General features: G+C 34.1%; 2 protein-coding genes across 2 annotated transcripts in view; both read left to right on the top strand.

The window, feature by feature from the left end:
- Positions 1-20757, top strand: part of LOC134847028 (uncharacterized) — a 397482-nt gene that overhangs the window by 7274 nt on the left and 369451 nt on the right. The gene's annotated exons all lie outside the window — the stretch shown is intronic.
- LOC134846108 (very long-chain specific acyl-CoA dehydrogenase, mitochondrial-like) lies at positions 13575-17305 on the top strand. Its single transcript, XM_063863324.1, has 4 exons — positions 13575-14377; positions 14454-14940; positions 15508-15826; positions 16853-17305. The coding sequence occupies exons 1-4, from the start codon at positions 13616-13618 to the stop codon at positions 17181-17183; spliced, it is 1899 nt and encodes a 632-aa protein (XP_063719394.1). The 5' UTR covers positions 13575-13615; the 3' UTR covers positions 17184-17305.

Below are 20757 nucleotides of genomic sequence, written 5' to 3' on the forward strand. Positions count from 1 at the left end.
CCTTGCCACAACTGAAAAATTTAAAATAACCGAATACCAGCTTATATGAAACTAAACTACCCAGACCATCAAGTGGCAGAACATCGTCTTACAAAAAAGTCATCTTCACGCAGCGACACAAAACTGCTCTCATAGAAACATCTTTCTCTAGAAGATCTGTTCCAACATGGAACTTTATACCAGAACATAATTTAAAAAACGCTCAAAAAGGCAATACAGTTAAGGTAAACTTTGAAAAATTTCAAACTTTACCTCAAAGATAGAAGTTTGGCACTCATCTGAAAAATAATTAGGGGATAATTTTAAAATCCTTGAATGTGTTCTTTTTTTACTTCATTGAATCATTACTTTTTTTGTCAAATTTAAATTGAAAGTTTTTTTCCAGTTTATCTTTTTTAAAGTAAGCTTCTGCACACTTAATTTTTATTGAAAAAAGTGTTTTTTTTTTAAACTTCATTCCATGAAGGTTTAAAGTGTTCATTTAACGCTTGAGAAATTAAATTGTTAATTCAAAATTTCAAATTCAAGGCGTTCAATTTCCATTTTCTTTATTTGTTTTCCTCAGTTAAACTATGAAACCATTACTTGTGCTACTTTCAAATCTTGAATTTTTTATTTTCGTACACTTCGGTACGCTTGATTTTTGAAGGATGAAAAAATTGTTTTAATTTTCAATCAATGTTAAAATAGTCAATTAAGATATTCAAGAGGTATTAGGTTGTTCAATTAGCGTAAGAGGTATTGAGCGGTTCAATCAATGCTAGGAGCTCTTGCAACAAGCTGACAATACCAAATGGAAAAATGAACTCAACATGTCTGCCAACGTCGATAGAAGTCATTAATTCGTGTCCTGACAACATTTTGTTAAATATAAAATATCAAGATGTCAGCATTTTTTTCATTAGTTGAGTTTCCTTGGAACCTTGGACGGTTTCTCAAAAATCACTCATTTTTTAAACTGATAGATTTTCTTTTATTCTTCTAATTTTTTTCATGGGTTTCGATTGAATGGAATTGCTGATTTGACTTGTTGAAGTGGTTTTTTCTCAGCACCGCAATTTCCTCCAAATGATTTTTAAATCTTTTGGAAAACTTGAAATGGTCTAGAAAATGAAAAGTCTTGCCAAAAAGGTTTGTTTCTCGAGGTTTGATGGCAGCAAAATTTTCCAGTAACCATTAGATTGAAAATGTATCTCTCTAGGTTCACTGTAGTGAGAAAAACAAAATTTTTTAATCAACCATTTTCCTCATTCCTTGACATGGTAACTCGACTTATCCTCAATTATTGTTCGTAATTTAAAACTCTTAATAGTCTATCAACTGAATGAGGTTACAAAGCTGAGTGTATTTGATTTTATTGTAAAAGCACTCAATTTCTTAAGTTCATGCGTGACCAAAAACTTTGTGGACTATTTCCATTTCTTAGCCTATTCCAAAAAAATGATAACCATCCAAAAAATTGATATCGTTATTTGTTTGTCTTCAATAGTTTTGCTAGAAGACGTGTTCAATCTTATGACGCAAAGATTGAAATAGAAAATTTCAACAAAAAAATTACTACACATTTTCGATGAAAGATTTTTTAATGGATAATCAAGCCCAGCAAAATTATTCCAAGTTTCTACAAAAAACTAAAGTATCAAATTGCGAAACTGTTCAATATCAGAGGAGTTTTTATGGCAGAATAATTTTGTCGAGAATAGTGCAGTTCTAACGTTTGGAGCACTTGCTTTTGAGAAAAATCCTGATATTTTAGTTTTTTTAGTAGTAGAAAAATTGAGCACTGCTACCTAGCGCAAGAATTCACTTAAACAAATCTACTCGATTTTGGTATTCTTACATCATTAGGTTGCAAGACAGAATTATGAAACTTAAGCCACATGAAATATCAAGTTCCTTCTGATATACCGGACTAAAAATTGAAGCAAATGGTATAATAAAATCCAATAAAATTATTAAAAAGAAACTATTAAAAATAGAATGCTCCATTCGTCTGAAGTTGGTATAATGTCTGAATTGAAAAAAAAAAGAAAATTTGAGCAATAAAATATTTTCGCGATTGGAAACTAGAATGCCACTGTTAAAAATCTCGAAACAACTTATTAACAGCTTATATGAAACTGGACTAGTCGGGCCATCCGGTGACAGAACAGCGTCGAAAAAAGTCATATTCGATATAATACTGCTTTAATAAAATAATCTTTCTTCAGGAGATCTGTTCCAAAATGGAAAGTTTCTCAAGAGAAATCAGAAATAAAAGTTTTTCATAATTTTCCCTTCAGCGTCCTTGGAAAACTTATAGTGGTCTAAAAAAATTGATGTTTTCGCAAAAAATTTGCTTCACGAGGTTCGATGGCAACAAATTTTTCCAGTAACAGTTATTAAAGAAAAATATTCCTCTAGATTTGGGTGCGGTGTTGAAATCGGGTTTCTTAAAATTAATCTTTTCACTAATTCATTGATATAGTAATTCGGCTTACTCTCAATAATTTTCAATAATTTGCACTGAATTGCGTTTCATCTAATTGAGATTACATACCTGGGTGTATCGGATTTTACGGCAAAAGCACCTGAGTTCATGGTCTGACCAAAAATACATTGACTACATTGACCAAAAATACGTTTCTATTTTATAGCCTGTGCCAGAAAAGTGACAATCATTCAAAAAGGTGATACCCTCACTTTGTTTGTCATCAAGGAGGTTGCTAAAACATGTGTTCCAATTTTTGTACGTACAGCTTGCGATTAATAAAAATCAAAAAATTGTCACACATGTTTTATGAAAACCAACTGGAGCTTTTTTTTATGAAGAGTCAAAACCAGCAACATTTTTTCCAATTTACTATAAATGACATAAGGTATCAAATTCTGTGACCGCCAAAAAGAGTGTTAATTAGAAGTAATCAACCTAAAATAAGTCTGCGAATTAAATTTCTCTTTACAACACTGTTACAAACGCGTAAAAACGAGTAGCAGCGCTGGAAAATTGCTAATGATGAAAGAAATTCAGGAAAAAACACCGAATAAGAAATCATTTTCCTTAGTTCTTTTAAACATAAGAACAAACAGTTATGAAATAGCAAATTGGTTCAGCCTCAGAATTTCTACTGTAGGATTGCTTGATAAGAAAAATTGAATTCTAACAAGTGGAGCACGTGCTATTAAAAAACTTACTTAGTTTTTAAATTGTTTTAGAGTTACAAAAAACGCAACATAGCGCAAGATTTCACAGAGACAAATTTAATGAAATGTAGTTTTGTTACATCGATATAACCATCTGGGCAATAAAAACTGGAGCAATTGGCAAATAAAAATCCGTTATGTTTTTTTTTCAAATGAAATTCATTCAAAAAAGAAATTTTTGTTGGGCAAGAAGCCATAATGCATTCGTTTGAAATACGATTCATCTTCCGACTTGCAAACAAAAGACAAAATTTCGCAATAAAATTTTTTTTTCGGGATTAGAAATTAGCTTGCTACTGCCGAAAATGCAAAATAATTTTTTACCAGCTTATATGAAACTAGACTATTCAGGCAATAAGATGACAGAACACGACGTAAAAATGTTTTCATAGTATAAACTTTTTTGTTGAGATCTATTTTAAAAATGAAATTTATATTGGAACATTAATTAAGCAATACATTTGGGTGAAAGTGAAATTTTTTTCATAAATTTCCCTGTAAAAATCAAATTGTGGCAGCCAACTGAAACACAAAACGGGATTAATTTTTTATTTTTTGTGCATTATTTTCTTCAATTGCATCATGGGATTGTTACTTGTGCTTTTTTCAAAATATTTTTTATCAGTTTTGTATTTTTGTATACTTTTCTTTAAACTTCATTTTTAATGGAAAAAGCGTTTGTTTATAAATTTCTTTCAATGGTAGAGACATTAAGCAGTTCAGATAACGTTAAACTTTTCAAACTGCTCACTCAAGGTGGAAGGCGCTTGCGATCAGTTAGCGTTATCAAATCAAAAAATGGACATCTGAGGTGGTAATCAACTTTTTCAAAGAAAGTAACAGTCGTTCTCTCAGATCACAAATGAGGAAAACTCGCCTTACCTCAACATAGTCAGATAAAATGCACTCAAGTAAAGTAATTCGGAAACTCACGGCATCAAGATTGTAACTGTGGATTTAATTCTTGTAATATAAACCAGTAAATTTAAAAAAATCGAGAAATTTTTACTGGTTTTGTTTTAGAAGTTTTTTATTTCTCGACAATTTTAGGACGATCAGGTCAGCTGGTTGGGACACTTGCATAGTTCATTTTAATAGTAGGTCACTTGAACTGGAACCTCGTGATCTTCTCACTGTACCTTCGTTGCGAGTCGTTGAACTCTCCGGAATAAGACAGCTCTTTAAGTAATATTGTTAGGTAAATTGCGAATAGCATTTTGACTTCACTTTATTTGCTAGCATGTTTCCCGCAATTGTTTTTTCGTCTGTTCTCAATTTTGATTTTGTTGATGCGAGGAACTTGAGCATGACAGGACGATTTCGATGTATTGAAAAATTTAATTTAAACGCAAAACTAAACCTCTCTGATATGATCGACTGGCGCAAAAATCAATAACTATTTTGGCGAAGTATGTTCAAGTAATTTTAGATGTCAACAGTGATTGGCTAATTTTTCAACATCAAGATTTAGAGCCAAAATGCATGTGAAGTTTTGTAGACAACATTTGTAAACTGATGTCTCATCGTCATTTAGATTAGTTTATTGAGGCTGTTAATACATTGTAAATAACATTTGTAAACTGATGTCTTATCGTCATTTAGATTAGTTTATTGTGGCTGTAAAAAACCTGAGGTTGTACAGAATTACAAAAACGTTTGAAAATAGTTTTTATCAAAAAACTCTCTGTCTAAAAATCCAACTGTTTTCCCAATAAAGGGCCATATCTAAAATTTTAATGGTTTTTATCAATGTATAGGGAGTTTTTATAGTGTTTGTTTCATCGATAAATAGAATATGGTCGATTTTAATTTGAGTTACCGAAATATTTTCATATTGTAGCAGCTAGCGACCTGTTCCACAGCTTCAACACCCTCAACAGATATGAGAAAAAGCGATACGAGTTCCTTGTTAGAGTAATTCCTGGCCTGTCTTTTGATAATATATCGCTAAACCAAGTAAAGAACTTCCGATCATTACCGAGAAAAAAGTGTGTTGTGAGGCACGACGTGGTGAAAAACACCATTAACAGCCATAAAACCAACAACTATCGCCCAGCCTGTGTCGAGGAGCTGAAAAACTTTTTGAAATCTGAGAAGCAGCAGATATTAGCGATCGTCGATTGCAGAAGGGAAGGAGCGCCCGACTTGTTTACTCAGCTACTCGGCAGTGGAATGCTCATTATTCCTGCAACAAAACAGCTACTCTCCAAGACCGAACAAAACGACCCAGGGCAGCTCAAGGAATGTTTGAAGCTGCAACAGAATGCTGAGTTGGAGCTGAAGTCTCTGCAATTGGTAGTGGTAGACAAATATAGACTGTCAGAATTGATTGGCAATATCACAAGCAAACAACAGATACCATCGCAGACATGGAGGAAGGCGAAAACAAGACATAAGCAGAAGCTGAAGGCATAGGAAGAGTCTGGGCTTCAAGTACGGGGGCAAGGAGAGTGTGATTTGTTTTGCTTTTTGCCTTGTGAGTTTTATTACTGTTCGTCTGCAAAACAATGACTACAAAACTTTTGCCTGCTGTTTGGCTCAGAATTATTTTAAAATGAAAACTAACTTGGAAAATTGTGTTAGACTTTTTAAAATTATTTTAAAATTTTCAAGTTTATGTACATAGACTGACGTCTCTGCGAAAGTGTTTGAAAAACGATCTAATAACGGACTTTTTTAACTTAAAGGTCCCGAGAACAGTTTTTTTTTCGGACCAAGCTGTGTATATTTTGAATTAAAACTACTAAGGACTGAAACGTCTAGGGCGAATGAGGACAAGAAAAGGTATGAGAAGCTGGTAGTGAAAGCACGATCGCTGGTACAAAAAGAACTCGACGAACAGGCGTGGGCATCCATTTTCTGTTTCGTGCGGTGTCTAGTTGAGGGAAGCTTAAAGACAACATCAGAAAATCATAAGAAAATTTAGATAAACTGTCCGAGAGACAAGATAAAACTCTTGGGGGGAGAAATGAGCGGTCAGTTAAGGTGCCTGATTACATTGAACTGCCTGGATGGGTGCATGAAGTGCTGTCATTAGGTCTGAAGCATCCACATAGAAGCCATATTTCAGAAACGCACTGTTTGGCTGATATCGACATTTTGCTCTCAACATTGAAAAACCAAAAAACATCTGGTGGAACTTTATGTTAAATAGAAGCAGCGGCAAAGGCATATGCAAAAAATAAGGAAAAAAAATAACCCCAAAAAACAGGGGAATATTTCAAAGATAATGGGTTGCTGGCTGTGCCTTTCGATAAGAGGTTTGGTTTTTGCATAATAAGGAAACCAACGTATGAATCAAAGCTCGAATCATTGTTTCAACCTGCTCTATTTTTCAAAAGAGAGGCAACCACTGATGAGGTGACACTAAAAATTGAGAAGAACTTAAAAAAAGAATTTTTCGCCATGAATAAAAAAGACGATGTAAGTGATCAACTATATTCTAAGATAAGGTCAATAGGGGCGCATACCGCCTGTTTGTACTGTTTAATTAAGCTACACCCCTACGACCAGTACTATCACTTCTGGGCAGCTCGTACGAGAACCTTAACAAAAGGCTTGCAAAATTTTTGACAATAACGATGGAGCCAATATAAAAACAAATACTAAAAATGCCAGAGAAACAATTGAAAACATTGCTCTAGATCCGGATGAAAACATAAAATCTTTTGATGTGAACCTTTGTACCCTATTGTTCCACTGAAGGAAGGAAATGAAATTTCCATACAGAAGCTGTACAGCCAGGATTTTTCTCCTGAAATACAAAGAGCAGCAACAAAAAAGTTTTTGAATATGGCGGTCAGCAAAGTATATTTCACGTGTAATGATTCATGGTATGTGCAAGTTGATGGTCTAGCAATGGGCACTCCCATCGCTGTAATTCTTGCAAACTTTTGGCTGAAAGAGTACGAGTGTGCTCTAAGAGAAGAAATACCGGTGGGAACGCAGATACAACCAATGAATGACAAAAACGGTTTATGCCCATGTTGCAGCAGGAAAGTAACATATAGATCAAAAGAGTTGAATGCGATAGTTGCTGAAACTGGTAACATCTAAAATGCGGGAAAATATCCGATGCTGTATACGCATCAATAAACGAAATAGTCTAGTACTGTGAAAGCTGCTGTCGCGTTCAAAACACAGAGAAGCATTTCCACAAGTAAAATTTTTCCTCAGGTATGTGGATGACTATGTTAGAACAGTAAAAAGTGAGCCGAGAAGTGTTCTGAATATCGGCAATTCTCTTCATGCAAATCTGCAGTTCACTCTAAAGAAAACAAATTCTGAGGGAAATTTGCAGTTGATGGATTTAAACATAAATGAATCGCAGAATAGGGGTGTAACCTGTAATTGGTATTAAACCAACAGATGCTGGGATTTTTTTAGACTGTTGAAGCTGCGCCCCAACTCAAGTTTAGCGTAGTATTATTCATGGCTCTGTGCCCAGAGTTTTTAGGAGTAGATCTAACTAGGATCAATTTGATAAGGCTCTGGAAACTAATAGACAATATGGCTGACAAATCATGTCAACTCAATAACCAAAAGATGTGAAGCCGCCGATGCTGATGGTGCAAAATAGAGGTAATCAAAACCACTAATTTGCAAGCAGGTTAGGAATTTAAATCAATGTTCAAGTCGATTTCACCACACGAAGTTTCTAATCTTGTTGAACATCGCTGACGTCAGCATTTCATTATGATTTCAAGTCAAGAGTGGTTTATAAGCTCTCATGTAGTGGATGCACTTCCACTTATGTCGGACAAACTGTTCAACGTTTGACCACTGGACATAAGAAAGCAGACTCAACGGTAGGCCTCCACTTTCAGCAATACAGTCTTGAGGGAAAGAGCGCAGATGTTAGTTGGGAGTTATAGATAGGTCGAACAACCAATTATAACTGTTAACACTAAAGGTAATAATTATCAGTAGAGAGAAGCCGGGCTTGAATATGCGCAATGAGTTTAGGAGCAGGGAGAAACAGTGAAAAATTATTACCAAGATTTTTTTGGTTTTTTTATTAAATCGTAAATATCTAAACCGAAATTATGACTCAGAAACTTCCAGACAAATTAATTAAAAAACCTTTAATTAATTTTAGAGATTGAAAGCACTTTGATTTAAATAGTAATTTCAAAAGTCAACTGTGATTGGTTAATTTTTTATCATGATGGTTTAGAACCAAAGTCTATGTGAAATTTTTTTATAAGATTTTTAAATTGATGATTTATCGTCATTTAGATTAGGATTTTGTAAAAATCATGATAATGCACATAGTTGCAAAAACGTTTGAAATTTTTTTTTCCTAAAAAATCTCTTGAAGGAAATAAAGAGTGCCAAAGTCATGCGATGTATGTGCCGAAGTAACGTATGTGCGAAGGTAGAAAGAAAATTTTTCGAGTCTTGGCGAGACTTGTTTAATTTAAAAATTTCAATGGCTCAGCTCATTGCTGACGATATATCATATCGTAGCCCTTTTAGTCGTTGTTCGAACGTCATTATAGAATTTTGAAAAACCGATTTAGAATTTTTAGTTTATTTTTGAGCGCATAAAGCGAGCGATCAGGCCTCTAGTTGGCTTTTTATTAAGCAAAAACAACGGCACCAAAGAGGTTCTACAAAGAGTATACCAAAGAGTTTCTAACATTTGAAGAAACCTTGACTTTTTTAACACGATGCTTTAGAACCAAGATCTATGTGAAGTTTTATGAAGAACCTTTGTAAATTAATGATTTATCGCCATTTAGATTAATTTATTGTAAAAATCCTGACGAAGCACATTTGGAGTTCTGTAATCAAGCCTGGTACCCGCGATTAAAAAAAAATTCAAAATTAATCGAAAAGGTGCAACAACGAGCGACCAGAATGTACCAGGGCACAGACACTAAGCTGAAATGAAAGGATATAGAAACTAGACCTACCGTCACTTGAATACCGCAGAAGGCGAGGAACGATGATCGAAACGTTCAAAATAGGTTACAACAGCTAAGACCCAAAAGCTACAAAAAGCCTGTTCGAATTGACATAAGGACAAACGACAGGAAAGTGACAACAAAGAAGGCCAACCTCGAATTGCGGAGAAACTTTTTTTTACCTTTACATCAGCTACAGATTGGAATATATTGCCAAAAGGAGTAATTGACTCGAAGACCTTAAACGCTTTCAAGAACAGCCTGGAAAAATATTGGAAGTAACGATGAATTGATAAAATTGAAAAGGAGTACATCATGAGCTGATCGATAGAGGCGTCAAAAGCGCCTAAAAGATAGGAAAACAACTGAGCTGAACTGATAGTTTTGAAAACGTTTGAAAGTTTTTTAATGTTTTCTGTGTTAGAACCTCTTTGTTACCTTTGTTTTCGATTTATGAAAAACTAATTATAGGCTTGCTCGCTCGCTTCAGAGTAGAAAATTCACTTAAGTTTTCCGAAACTCTATAGTGACGTTCGAATAACGACTAAAAAAAGCGAACCAAGTTGGTTTTTTATAAAAGAAAGATAGGCTTATTCAAGCCCTGAAAATTTGAATTTGCTCTTGTTAAGTAAGTGTTCGAAGTCTTGTAGCGCCATTTTTGAATGTAAAAGATCTGTAAAATTTTTAAAGAGTGGAATTTGCTGAAGTTTTATCTTTTGTTCAATCTTTTTATCAAACCACGCACAAAAAAAACGTCACTCAATTGAAAAAAAAATTTTTTTTTCAAGAATATTTTCAGCTCTTCTTGTTTTTCATCAGATAATTTTTTTTGAACCCTAAGCCGCAGTGCAGTGTCTTTAAACTGTAAGCAGTTTATCAAAAGTCAAGAAATTTATCAAAAATTAGAAACTCTTTGGTATACTTTTTGTGTTAGAACCCTCTTTGGTGCCTTTGTTTTTGATTTTCTAGTGCATGTAATTTTGAAAGAAGCGAAGTGCGAACCACTTATAAGATGCCTGAAAAGATGCCTGATAAGATGCGCACCGCTTAAAACAGTCTACATTTGTAATGAAAAACCGGAAGTCAACCTGAAAGACGATAGTTTCATATCGAAATTATTTAATCCTAAAACAACTGAGCGACAGAAATGGAATATAATAAATGACACAAAAAACTCGAAAAAATCAGCAAACAAAATCACACTACTAAAAAGTTGATTTGGTGAAGCAGTTATAAACCACTTCAAAATTCCAATTTTTTTGAATTACAAGTTTTCTAGACTCGGATGTTTTTTTGAGGAAAAAAATAATAAAAACTAATTCATTGAACCATCAAAAAAACAAGGACCAAAAAAGAACGCAAACAAAGGTACTGTTTTCGGTTTACAAGTGGAATTGAATTTAAAAAAGAAATAACGAATTTAAACGCGAAAAAACCACCCGGACCTTCTGATCTTCCAGTCTGGGCTCTGAAAGATGGATGCAATGAAAGATATCTACACCTTTCATTTCTTATAAATGCATTTTTTAAGTAAAAATTTTTTTCCAACTAGACTCAAAAGAGCGGTTATTATCCCAAAATACAGAAGAGATTACACAGAAATAGCAGAGAAGTATAGACCAATCTCCATAACAGGTGCACTTTCTAACTTTTTGAAGAATTACTTTACAAACAAATCACTGAATACTTCTAAACTATTAAACTGCTCCGCAACACCCAATTTAGTTTTAGAAATTCATATCCAACGATTGACGCCATCTTTGATTGCATTGATTTCTTCCGCAAATCAATGGATGAAAGGAATATGCCGTCTCTTTCTTTCACCCACGAACCCTTAAAGAACAAATTGATTGATTTGGGATTTTCTGAATCAGCAATTGAAATGATTCAAAGTTTTACAAACAAAAGACAGCAGAAAACTGTAGTAAATAAAACTGAATCCAATTGAATCTCATTTCATCAGGGCGTACCTCAAGGTACAATTTTGAGACCCCTAATTTTCAACCTATACATAGATGACTTGAACAAAATGTTAACTGAATCTCTCAATACGCAGATGATAGAGTACATTATGCAGATGATACACTACTATTTTGTGATGATATTGACATCAAAAATGCTCTACAGCTACTGCAAAAATCCTGTCAGAATTTGTCTCTGTACTTCACAAAACTTTCCCTAAAACTCAACACAAATGAAAAACCGGAAGTCAACCTGAAAGACGATAGTTTCATATAGAAATTATTTAATCCTAAAACAACTGAGCGACAGAAATGGAATATAATAAATTACACAAAAAACTCGAAAAAATCAGCAAACAAAATCACACTACTAAAAAGTTCATTTGGTGAAGCAATTATAAACAACTTCAAAATTCCAATTTTTTTGAATTACAAGTTTTCTAGACTCGGATGTTTTTTTGAGGAAAAAAAATAAAAACTAATTCATTGAACCATCAAAAAAAAAACAAACACCAAAAAAGAACGCAAACAAAGGTACTGTTTCCGGTTTACAAGTGGAATTGAATTAAAAAAAAAAATAACGAATTTAAACGCGAAAAAACCACCCGGATTTTCTGATCTTCCAGTCTGGGCTCTGAAAGATGGATGCAATGAAAGAAATCTACACCTTTCATTTCTTATAAATGAATTTATTAAGTAAAAATTTTTTTCCAACTAAACTCAAAAGAGCTGTTATTATCCCAAAATACAGAAGAGATTACACAGAAATAGCAGAGAACTATAGACCAATCTCCATAACAGGTGCACTTTCTAAATTTTTTGAGGAATTACTTTACAAACAAATCAATGAATACTTCTAAACTATTAAACTGCTCCGCAACACCCAATTTAGTTTTAGAAATTCATATCCAACGGTTGACGCCATCTTTTAATGCATTGATTTCTTCCGCAAATCAATGGATGAAACGAATATGCCGTCTCTTTCTTTCACCCACGAACACTTAAAGAACAAATTGATTGATTTTGGATTTTCTGAATCAGCAATTGAAATGATTCCTAGTTTTACAAACGAAAGACAGCAGAAAACTGTAGTAAATAAAACTGAATCCAATTGAATCTCATTTCATCAAGGCGTACCTCAAGGTACAATTTTGAGACCCCTGACTTTCAACCTATACATAGATGACTTGAACAAAATGTTAACTGAATCTCTCAATACGCAGATGATAGAGTACATTAGGCAGATGATACACTACTATTTTGTGATGATATTGACATCAAAAATGCTCTACAGCTACTGCAAAAATCCTGTCAGAATTTGTCTCTGTACTTCACAAAACTTTCCCTAAAACTCAATACAAAGAAAACTGAGCTGATAGTATTTAGCAAAAAACATCAAGGCAGGAACCCCAATTGAAAGTTCGGTATAATATTAGATTATAATAAAGAGAAAAAAAGCCAGAACTTGAATTTTTGGGGTAATTTCAGCTCAATTTTTAACCTTCCAGAGAGAAGTTAAAACTATATTAAGAAAAATGGCTCGCGGGATCAAAACAATACAATCGATAAAAAACTACTGACAACCAAAAGCCGATTACTATTAGTGAACGCTTTAGTCATAAGCCATCTGCACTACCCAGCAATACTATTAGCCAGTGTGACATCCAATCTAATAATAGCGCTTGATAATCAACTGAGTTGGGCAATAAGACCTGCTGTGACAGAAGAAAATTTGATTCTTCATACGATCTTAAGCTGGATTACAAGGTACTTCCGGTTTACTTGTTTCTTGATTTGAAAAAAGTTTGACATTTATGGAAAATCAAACATAGACTACTACCGGCATACACTAAAATCAAGTATGTGAACAACACAATTGACGAGAACAAAAGAATTAAGAAACTGCACTTTCAAGCAAGATTCAGCAGTCATTATATCGAATTTTTTTTTTGGAAAATCAGTTCTTATTTGGAAACAACTTCAAAGTGCAAGTTCAACATAAACAGCAGCAGTTTACTTTACAAGAATATGAAATTCAACTTTAAGGAATATTTTCTATCTATTTTTCCTGAAGATTTTTTATGGCAACCTATGAAAATACAACATGGAAACTATTTAAATTTATTTGATGTTAATTTCTAACCTTTATTTTATTGTTTTGTAAACAGATATTCAACCCAGAAAAATTTTGTGTTTTATACTTGCTTAATAATATTAATTATCATTTTGCAATTAGGGTGTTCGTTTTTTTAATTTTAAGTTCTACTTGCTGCACTCCTGTTGCATGTTAAGACCCGTATAAGTTGCCTCCCGATTACCGAATCCTGTTTTTGAGCTTGAGTAATCTTGTGTATATTCGTTGATCGAAAAATTAACCAATGATCAACAATAGGCTGATATTAAATAAGTTTTATGCGAGAATGTTAGTCACAATGTGACTGATAGCTTGAAGTGATTGGTAATTTGTTCAATTTCCTAAATAAAACCATCATTTCTTTGGCCTTTGTTTGAAGTGTTTGCTGATTCAGTATGTCTGTCGGCATAGCAATTTTTTAGTAAACCATGTTTCACGCTTCACTTATGCGAAATGGCCGCGTGGCTTTTCGGTCAACGTCTCTTTCTTGTTCAAGAACAGCAGCCGCCGCTCCACAAGCAAAGACTAAGGACACCGCAGCAAAGAAAACAGTAAAGCCTCCCAGAGAAACAAGCTCGTTTGCTCTTGGGATGTTTCAAGGAGTTACCAACATGTCTGAAGTGTTTCCCTTTCCAGATGTTCTCACTGCCGAAGAAAAAGCGGAAACTCGAGAGTTGATGGAGCCAGCAGCAAAATTTTTATCAGAAGTAAATGATGCTGGTAAAAATGACGCCCTTGAAACTGTTCCTGAAGATGTTCTTAATCAAGCGAAAGAGATGGGAATAATGGGCGCATTAGTGCCACCAGAATATGGCGGACTGGGTTTGAAGAATACTCAGTACGCCAAACTTACCGAAGTTGTAGGGGCGAATGATTTGGGCTTTGGCATTGTAACTGGTGCTCATCAAAGCATTGGCTACAAGGGAATATACCTATTCGGCAATGAGCAACAGAAGAAAAAGTACCTGCCAGATTTATGTTCAGGAAAGAAAATGGCCTGTTTTTGTTTGACTGAACCAAGCAGTGGGTCTGACGCTGCCTCAATCAAAACACGTGCTGAGCTATCAGCCGATGGAAAGCACTATGTACTCAATGGCGGCAAAATCTGGATTTCAAATGGTGGTTTCGCCGAAATTTTTACTGTTTTCGCAAAAACGCCAGTCAAAGATGCCACAACAGGTGAAGTGAAAGTACGTTTTAAGTATATCTTAAGTTGACTGCAAGTCCAATGGCATAGTGGTTTTAAGCAATACTGATTGTGTTTAGGACAAGGTCAGTGCGTTTATTGTTGAACGGGCATTTGGAGGTGTAACAAACGGGCCACCAGAAAAGAAGATGGGAATCAAAGCCAGCAATACTGCCGAAGTCAATTTCGACAACGTAAAAGTTCCAGTTGAAAATATTTTGGGCAAGGAAGGCGAAGGTTTCAAAATCGCCATGAATATTTTGAACAATGGCCGATTTGGACTGGCGTCTTCGATGGCGGGAACGATCAAGCACGTGATTGAGAAGGCTTCTGACTGGGCAGCGAATAGAACCCAGTTTGGGAAGAAAATCGGGGAGTTTGGAGTGATCCAAGAGAAGATAGCTAAGATGTCGGTAGACCATTACGTGGCAGAGTCAATGGCGTACATAATCGCGAATAACATGGACAAAGGGATCGTTGAGTTCCAAATTGAAGCTGCGATTGCTAAAGTGTTCTGCAGTGAGGCTGCTTGGAAGGCAACAGATGAGACTATCCAAGTCATGGGAGGTTAGATATAGCGCAAAGCGCACTATATTGAATGATAAGCTTAAAATTTGGCTTCAAACAAGTTTAAAGTTGAATAATTTAAAGAAAATTTGTCGTCGGCGGGTGTATTTTGTTCTAAAATTGTTTTTAAGAGTAGTGAACGTAGTGAAGACTCGTATATAGGTCATGCTGATTTTTTTTTGTTTTTTTTTTGTTTCTCAATAAAAAGTCTTAAAATGTGCATAAAAGTCTCTAATAACTACAGATGTGCATTCATACACATTTGCACTTTTTGAGTTCAATTGAAAATCATCTGCTGTAAGTGACGTAAATAGCACTCTCCAAATATGAAAGTGGAAATGGCGCAAAAAAACGTGAACGATTTCTAGTTTCAAAAGTGGAATTTTATTTTTAGATTTCCAGCGGAATAAAAATTTTACCTGTTGATCCAGTGTTTTCAAGTTGGGTTAATGAAGTACATAATGCTGACACAAGCTTCTGTTCTTTTTGTCCAAAGGTAAATAATGAAAAATGTTCGAATTGGTTTGCATAAAATTGGAAATTAATATACACCCAAATATACTTTAGGAATGGGCTACATGAAAGAAGCAGGAGTCGAGCGAGTGTTGAGAGATCTTCGCATCTTCCGAATCTTCGAAGGCACAAATGACATCCTGCGACTGTTCATCGCACTCACTGGAATCCAACATGCAGCTTCTCATCTCCAGGAACTGCAGAATGCAGTCAAGGATCCAATGAGTAATGTCGGAACTCTCGTGGGCTTCGGTTCCAAAACTCTGATGCAGAAAGTGGGATTCGGACATTTGAATTCAACAATCGAAGCCGTTCATCCCGATTTGAAACTCTCGGGCAAACTGCTGGGAGAAAGTATGGCAGATTTTTCAGGGTATGTTTTGAATGAGTTAACAAATGGCTTGTCCACAGTCAAAATCAGGAATGTTTTTCAGCATACTTCACAAAAACTCGATTATGTGGTGGAGTATTTGTCGTGGACAAAGTTTATGATGCAGGTCTGTAATTAATGTTTTTCACCCTCGCGATAAGCAAGGTTATTGCAATCCGGCACGACTTTTTTTACCCGAAAACAATTTAGTTCACAGAATGGTCATTTTGGTAGGAATGGTAAGTATCACTTCTGACATGCTCAATTTCTTGGAACTCAATTAAAACTACCATCATTTAAGTAGCAGGCTGTTTCTGCTTGTTATTAATTTCTCAGAAGAAAATTTTTCATTTTTTTCGGATTCGTGATTTTCGTCCTTGTTTCTGTCGGTTCATTTTCCGTTTTTTTTAAACGCACGTTTTTTATTTGGTAAGGTTTTGATTGGTTTACTTTTTTAAGCATGGGTTTTTTTTTTTAATTTGAACAGTTTTTTTTACTATTACTGAAAGCTCAGTAATTTGTAAATTTACAAATATTGTTAAAAAAATTTACCATTTTTTAAAAATATTTGAACATTGTTATTTCGGCCTAGATAATTTATTTTGTGTAATTTTGAGGGCAATTTATTTTCGTATAGGATTGATTATGTGCTCCAGTAAAAACTTTAAATGGAATGGGTCGTAAAAACTTTGAAATTTTCAAGAAATTTTTTATGACAAAAGGTTTTGACCTCAAATTTGTCGCCTTTGTAGCCGCTCGGTGAATGGTTTCCTATTGTTTTTAAGGCTGTTTATGAACGTCATCCGATACAAGCGTGAAAGTTTTGTAGCTGCAGTTTTTCCATTTTTTTGAAGTTATATCCAGGAATTTGTAACTTAATTTTTTAGAACTTTTTTTGACTTCTGTCATTTTTCCACTGTAGCGCAATGTGTAGTTTTTTAAGCTAGTTCAATACTGGCTGATGTGTTCTGCCACATGTTTTCATGAAGGTGAGTTTCAGTTTGAATTAAGAAAATCAATCTGCTTCAGGTGTGTCAATACGCTGGTGATGAAATACAAGAAAGACATTGTTCACGAGCAGATGTTACTTTCTCGACTGGCAGACTCCGCCATTGATATTTACGGGATGGCGGTGGTGCTATCGCGATGCACTGACAGCATCAATAAAGGTGTGGCATCGAAGGATTTGGAAGAAATGTACACCAAACTTTTTTGCAACGAAGCAGCACATCGAGTGGCATTGAATGTCAAAGATATCAAGTCGAGTGTTCGAGTCGTGAACAATCATTTGGTGGAAGAAATCGCGAAAGAAGTCATATCTAACAAAGGTGTTGTTCATGCAGGACCGCTGGGTTTTTAAGTTCAAAGAACTTTTGAAAGAGACTTTTTAAGAATTTCGACTGAGGAAGCAATTGTTCCTAGAAAAGTTCTGAAATCCAGGAACATTACTCAGGTGTGCTACTAATTATGTATTAATGTAGATAATAATAAATTTTAAATATCTGTTTTTTTTTCAATATCGAGTGAGATTTACTGAATATGAAAGTGTGAAATTTTTAATATCTGTTTTTTATTCAATGTCGAGTGAGATCTATTGAATATGAAAGTGTGCATCATCAGTGGTAGTGGCCACAAGTATAAATGATCAATTAACTTAAGGAATCGTGAAATTGAACATGTAAGCCTCAAATCTTTGTTTTCAACTGAAGAATCTTATAATCACATCTCCGTAATTGATTTTAAGGTTAAATTATTCAGTTGAAGTAATTTCCAAAAGTAAGTAATCATTTAGAATCAAGAAACACAAGCGATGGCAGAAGAGACCCCAGATGCTAAAACGTTAGTCAAAAAATTCTTCCACGACAAAAACCGTCCCTTTGGGGCCAATGAAGTGATTTTGAGTTTGCAGAAGCAAGTGTCAACAAAATCTCACATTCAGAAAAGCATCGATGCTTTAGGTAAGCGTTTAACTCGAAATGTTACTTCTAATTTTGTGTTTGGCAATTTTCAAGGATGACTTTGCAAAATTTGTAATGCTTTAGCGCTGCATGTTTCCTCAAAAGATTCTAACAATAATCATTTTGTGCCTATTTCTCGCTTGTGGTTGCGAAGTGTTTACTTATTGCTGAATATAAGATCTTAGTTTCTAAACATAATTTTGGTAAAACTGAAGCGAACGAATAGATCGTTTTGTAGCAGCAATTAAGTCTCATCTCGGTTTTTCTATCTATGTGGAAGCATCAAATGCATTATATTGCAAAAATAGTACAATGTTCAGAAAATTGATTATGAAATAGACTTTGATTCAAAAAATGAAAAAAAAAACACATTTTAAGTCGGACATGATTTACTTGGCCGAAATGAATGAGTAATGACATGTGAAAAATTTTTACGCGCTTCCGCAAATTATCATATTGATAACTTGAAATTTATAGCATAACCACTATACAGCCTCTCACATTGAAGAAGTCGATGACCTTGAAAACGTTGATAATTGAGATTGAAGAGTAAGGCGTCTTTTGATGACAAAAAGAGGTCTTTTGTTGGTAAGTTTTGAAAATGCGAATCTAAAAATTGAGTCAATTAGATAAACTATAAATTTGACTGTTTTTGTCCAAAGTTATTTTGAGTATTTTGGTTTTCATTGTTCCGACTTTCGATACGAAAGTAACGGAATATTTGTGCTCGGGGTGGGTTTTTTTTCTTCAGACAAATTTCGACTTTTTAACTAGCCATTTTTGACGGAATTTTTTTATATCATTCGAAAGCTATTGTTGTCCTGAGCTCAAATTTGAAAAGATATTTTACCTGCGATCATTTTTTGTAAAGTTATGGGGGTTTAAAGATTGCCATTTTGGCCAATTTGGGACAATTAGCTCGCGATATATTTCGCGCTATTAAAGCGTAAGCGGAGAGTTAATCCGCCTTAGAAATTGTTCCAAATTGGTTGAAAGAAGCTTATTTGCCATAATTGATTTGTTACAAGGAGCTAAATCTATCCTTTTGTACTTTATATGGCGTGTGGGGTGATGACTTTTATAAAAAAAAATTCAAACTTTAGAAAAAAAATTATTACTGCTCCACCTTAAAAGGCAATCGGAACATTCAAGGCTTTGCCCTGATACGAGCAGTCTTGTTTTTGTTTAAACTTGTATCACTCTTTGAGTTTTAGCAGGTTGAAACTGAGGTGAAAACATCTAGAAATCTATATTGGTTATCTTTCGTTCGTCTTTAGTTTTCAATTAGGTTTAAAAATTTTGAAAAAAAACTTTGAAATAGTCTTTCTGTCGAATTTATTTTACTTGTCGTATGATAATTTTCGTGTTCTGTTTGTTTCAAAACGAATTACTTTGTAGGTTTTCAAAACAAACAGAATTCACGAAAAATATCACAAAAAGAGAAAATAACCCTGAAACGAAATTTTTTTTCAACACTTGATTTCATCTTTTGAACTGAACATGAAAGTCAAACAAAAACATTTAACAACAAACCATCAAAACAGTGCTATTCTGATTTTGTTAAAATCAGCTTTAAATAGCCTCAACAAGATTAGCAACATTAAAAATAGATGCGAGATCTATCAGACCGTAAAATAAATTATTTATGAATAAATTGTCTGCCAAAAATTTTCTGGCATATTTCCATAACTTTACTTCGTTAAGACATCTAATCTTTTCAAAATAGATTTTTAAACCAAAAATTGGCATTAAAAATTTATAAGTTGGCTTAAATAAAAGCTTATGAGTTTGCATAAACGTCACTAAAGCATCGCAATGATTCTACATTATTGTTAATTAACCATTATACGCATCATATTGTCCGCTGGTCCAGAAACATCTTCCTTTGGTAATGAAGGAATTTGGTCTTTGGTAATGAAGGACCAGAAACATCTTCCACGGGGTTTCATTTCTTTATTGCATGCAAATCAGCTGTTCTCAACAGTGGGAGAGTTTTTCCGAAAATGGTACAGTTTCCAAAAGACGACTGCCAAGAAACTTACAAGATACTATGCTTTATCATCTACGGGTTGTTACTCGATTTTAAAGATGATGATTAAAAAGTTTGCAAAAAATTGCTGTTTTTTTTCCAAAATATGTTGAAAAAGTAGGTATCAGAAAAAAAGGTTCAATCAAATACTTCACCTAAAAGAGGAGCTACAGCGGGAACTTAAGCTGAAAAAAGGTCAGTTTAAACAAATTTACTTTGTAAGTATCAGATTAATTATAGTCTGCTTTTACCAAAAATCAAGTATCAGCAGTAGATGAAGTCGAATTGAGAAAGTTTTTAAATTATCCTTCAAGTTATGTGGATATAAATGTCAAATTAGTCTACAAAAGTATACCACGGCTTGATTCGAATGAAACTTACCCATAGAGACAATTTGCAGTTTTTTGTCAGCTAACTAGATTTTGAAATTGGGGTTCAGCCTACTTTGCGATTAAACAGCTCTTTCAATACATTCAAATTGAGATTTGATTTGCTTGATTTTGATTAACTTGTGAGTCCATTCCTTGAATGTAGATCTCAAACAAATTTTGCATAATTAATCCTACTATTTGTATTTGATGAAATTTTTATCATAAAACTTTTGGGTTTCAATTCCACAGTTGTTGTTGAATGAACTGAATGTTTTGGAGATCATCTTCCTGTATACAGGCCTCATAACTTTATTATTCCAAACTTCAGTATCAAAAAGTATTGGAAAATCAATTTTACCTGTGAATTCATTTTAAATTTTTTCAAAATCTATGAAAAAAAACATTAAAATCTATGACAGGTTGAAGAAGACGCAAAAAATGCATTCACATTGAAAATACAATGGTCACTATTTTGTCAAATTTAAATTTGCGCGTCTGTTTTTCTGTTTTCTCTTTGCCAACTCAATCTGGATTTGTTCTTTTACATTTTTTCGTTTGTAGATACAACGGTTTGTT

This window comes from Symsagittifera roscoffensis, chromosome 5, assembly GCF_963678635.1.
Source record: "Symsagittifera roscoffensis chromosome 5, txSymRosc1.1, whole genome shotgun sequence".
Classification (NCBI taxonomy): Eukaryota; Metazoa; Xenacoelomorpha; order Acoela; family Convolutidae; genus Symsagittifera; species Symsagittifera roscoffensis.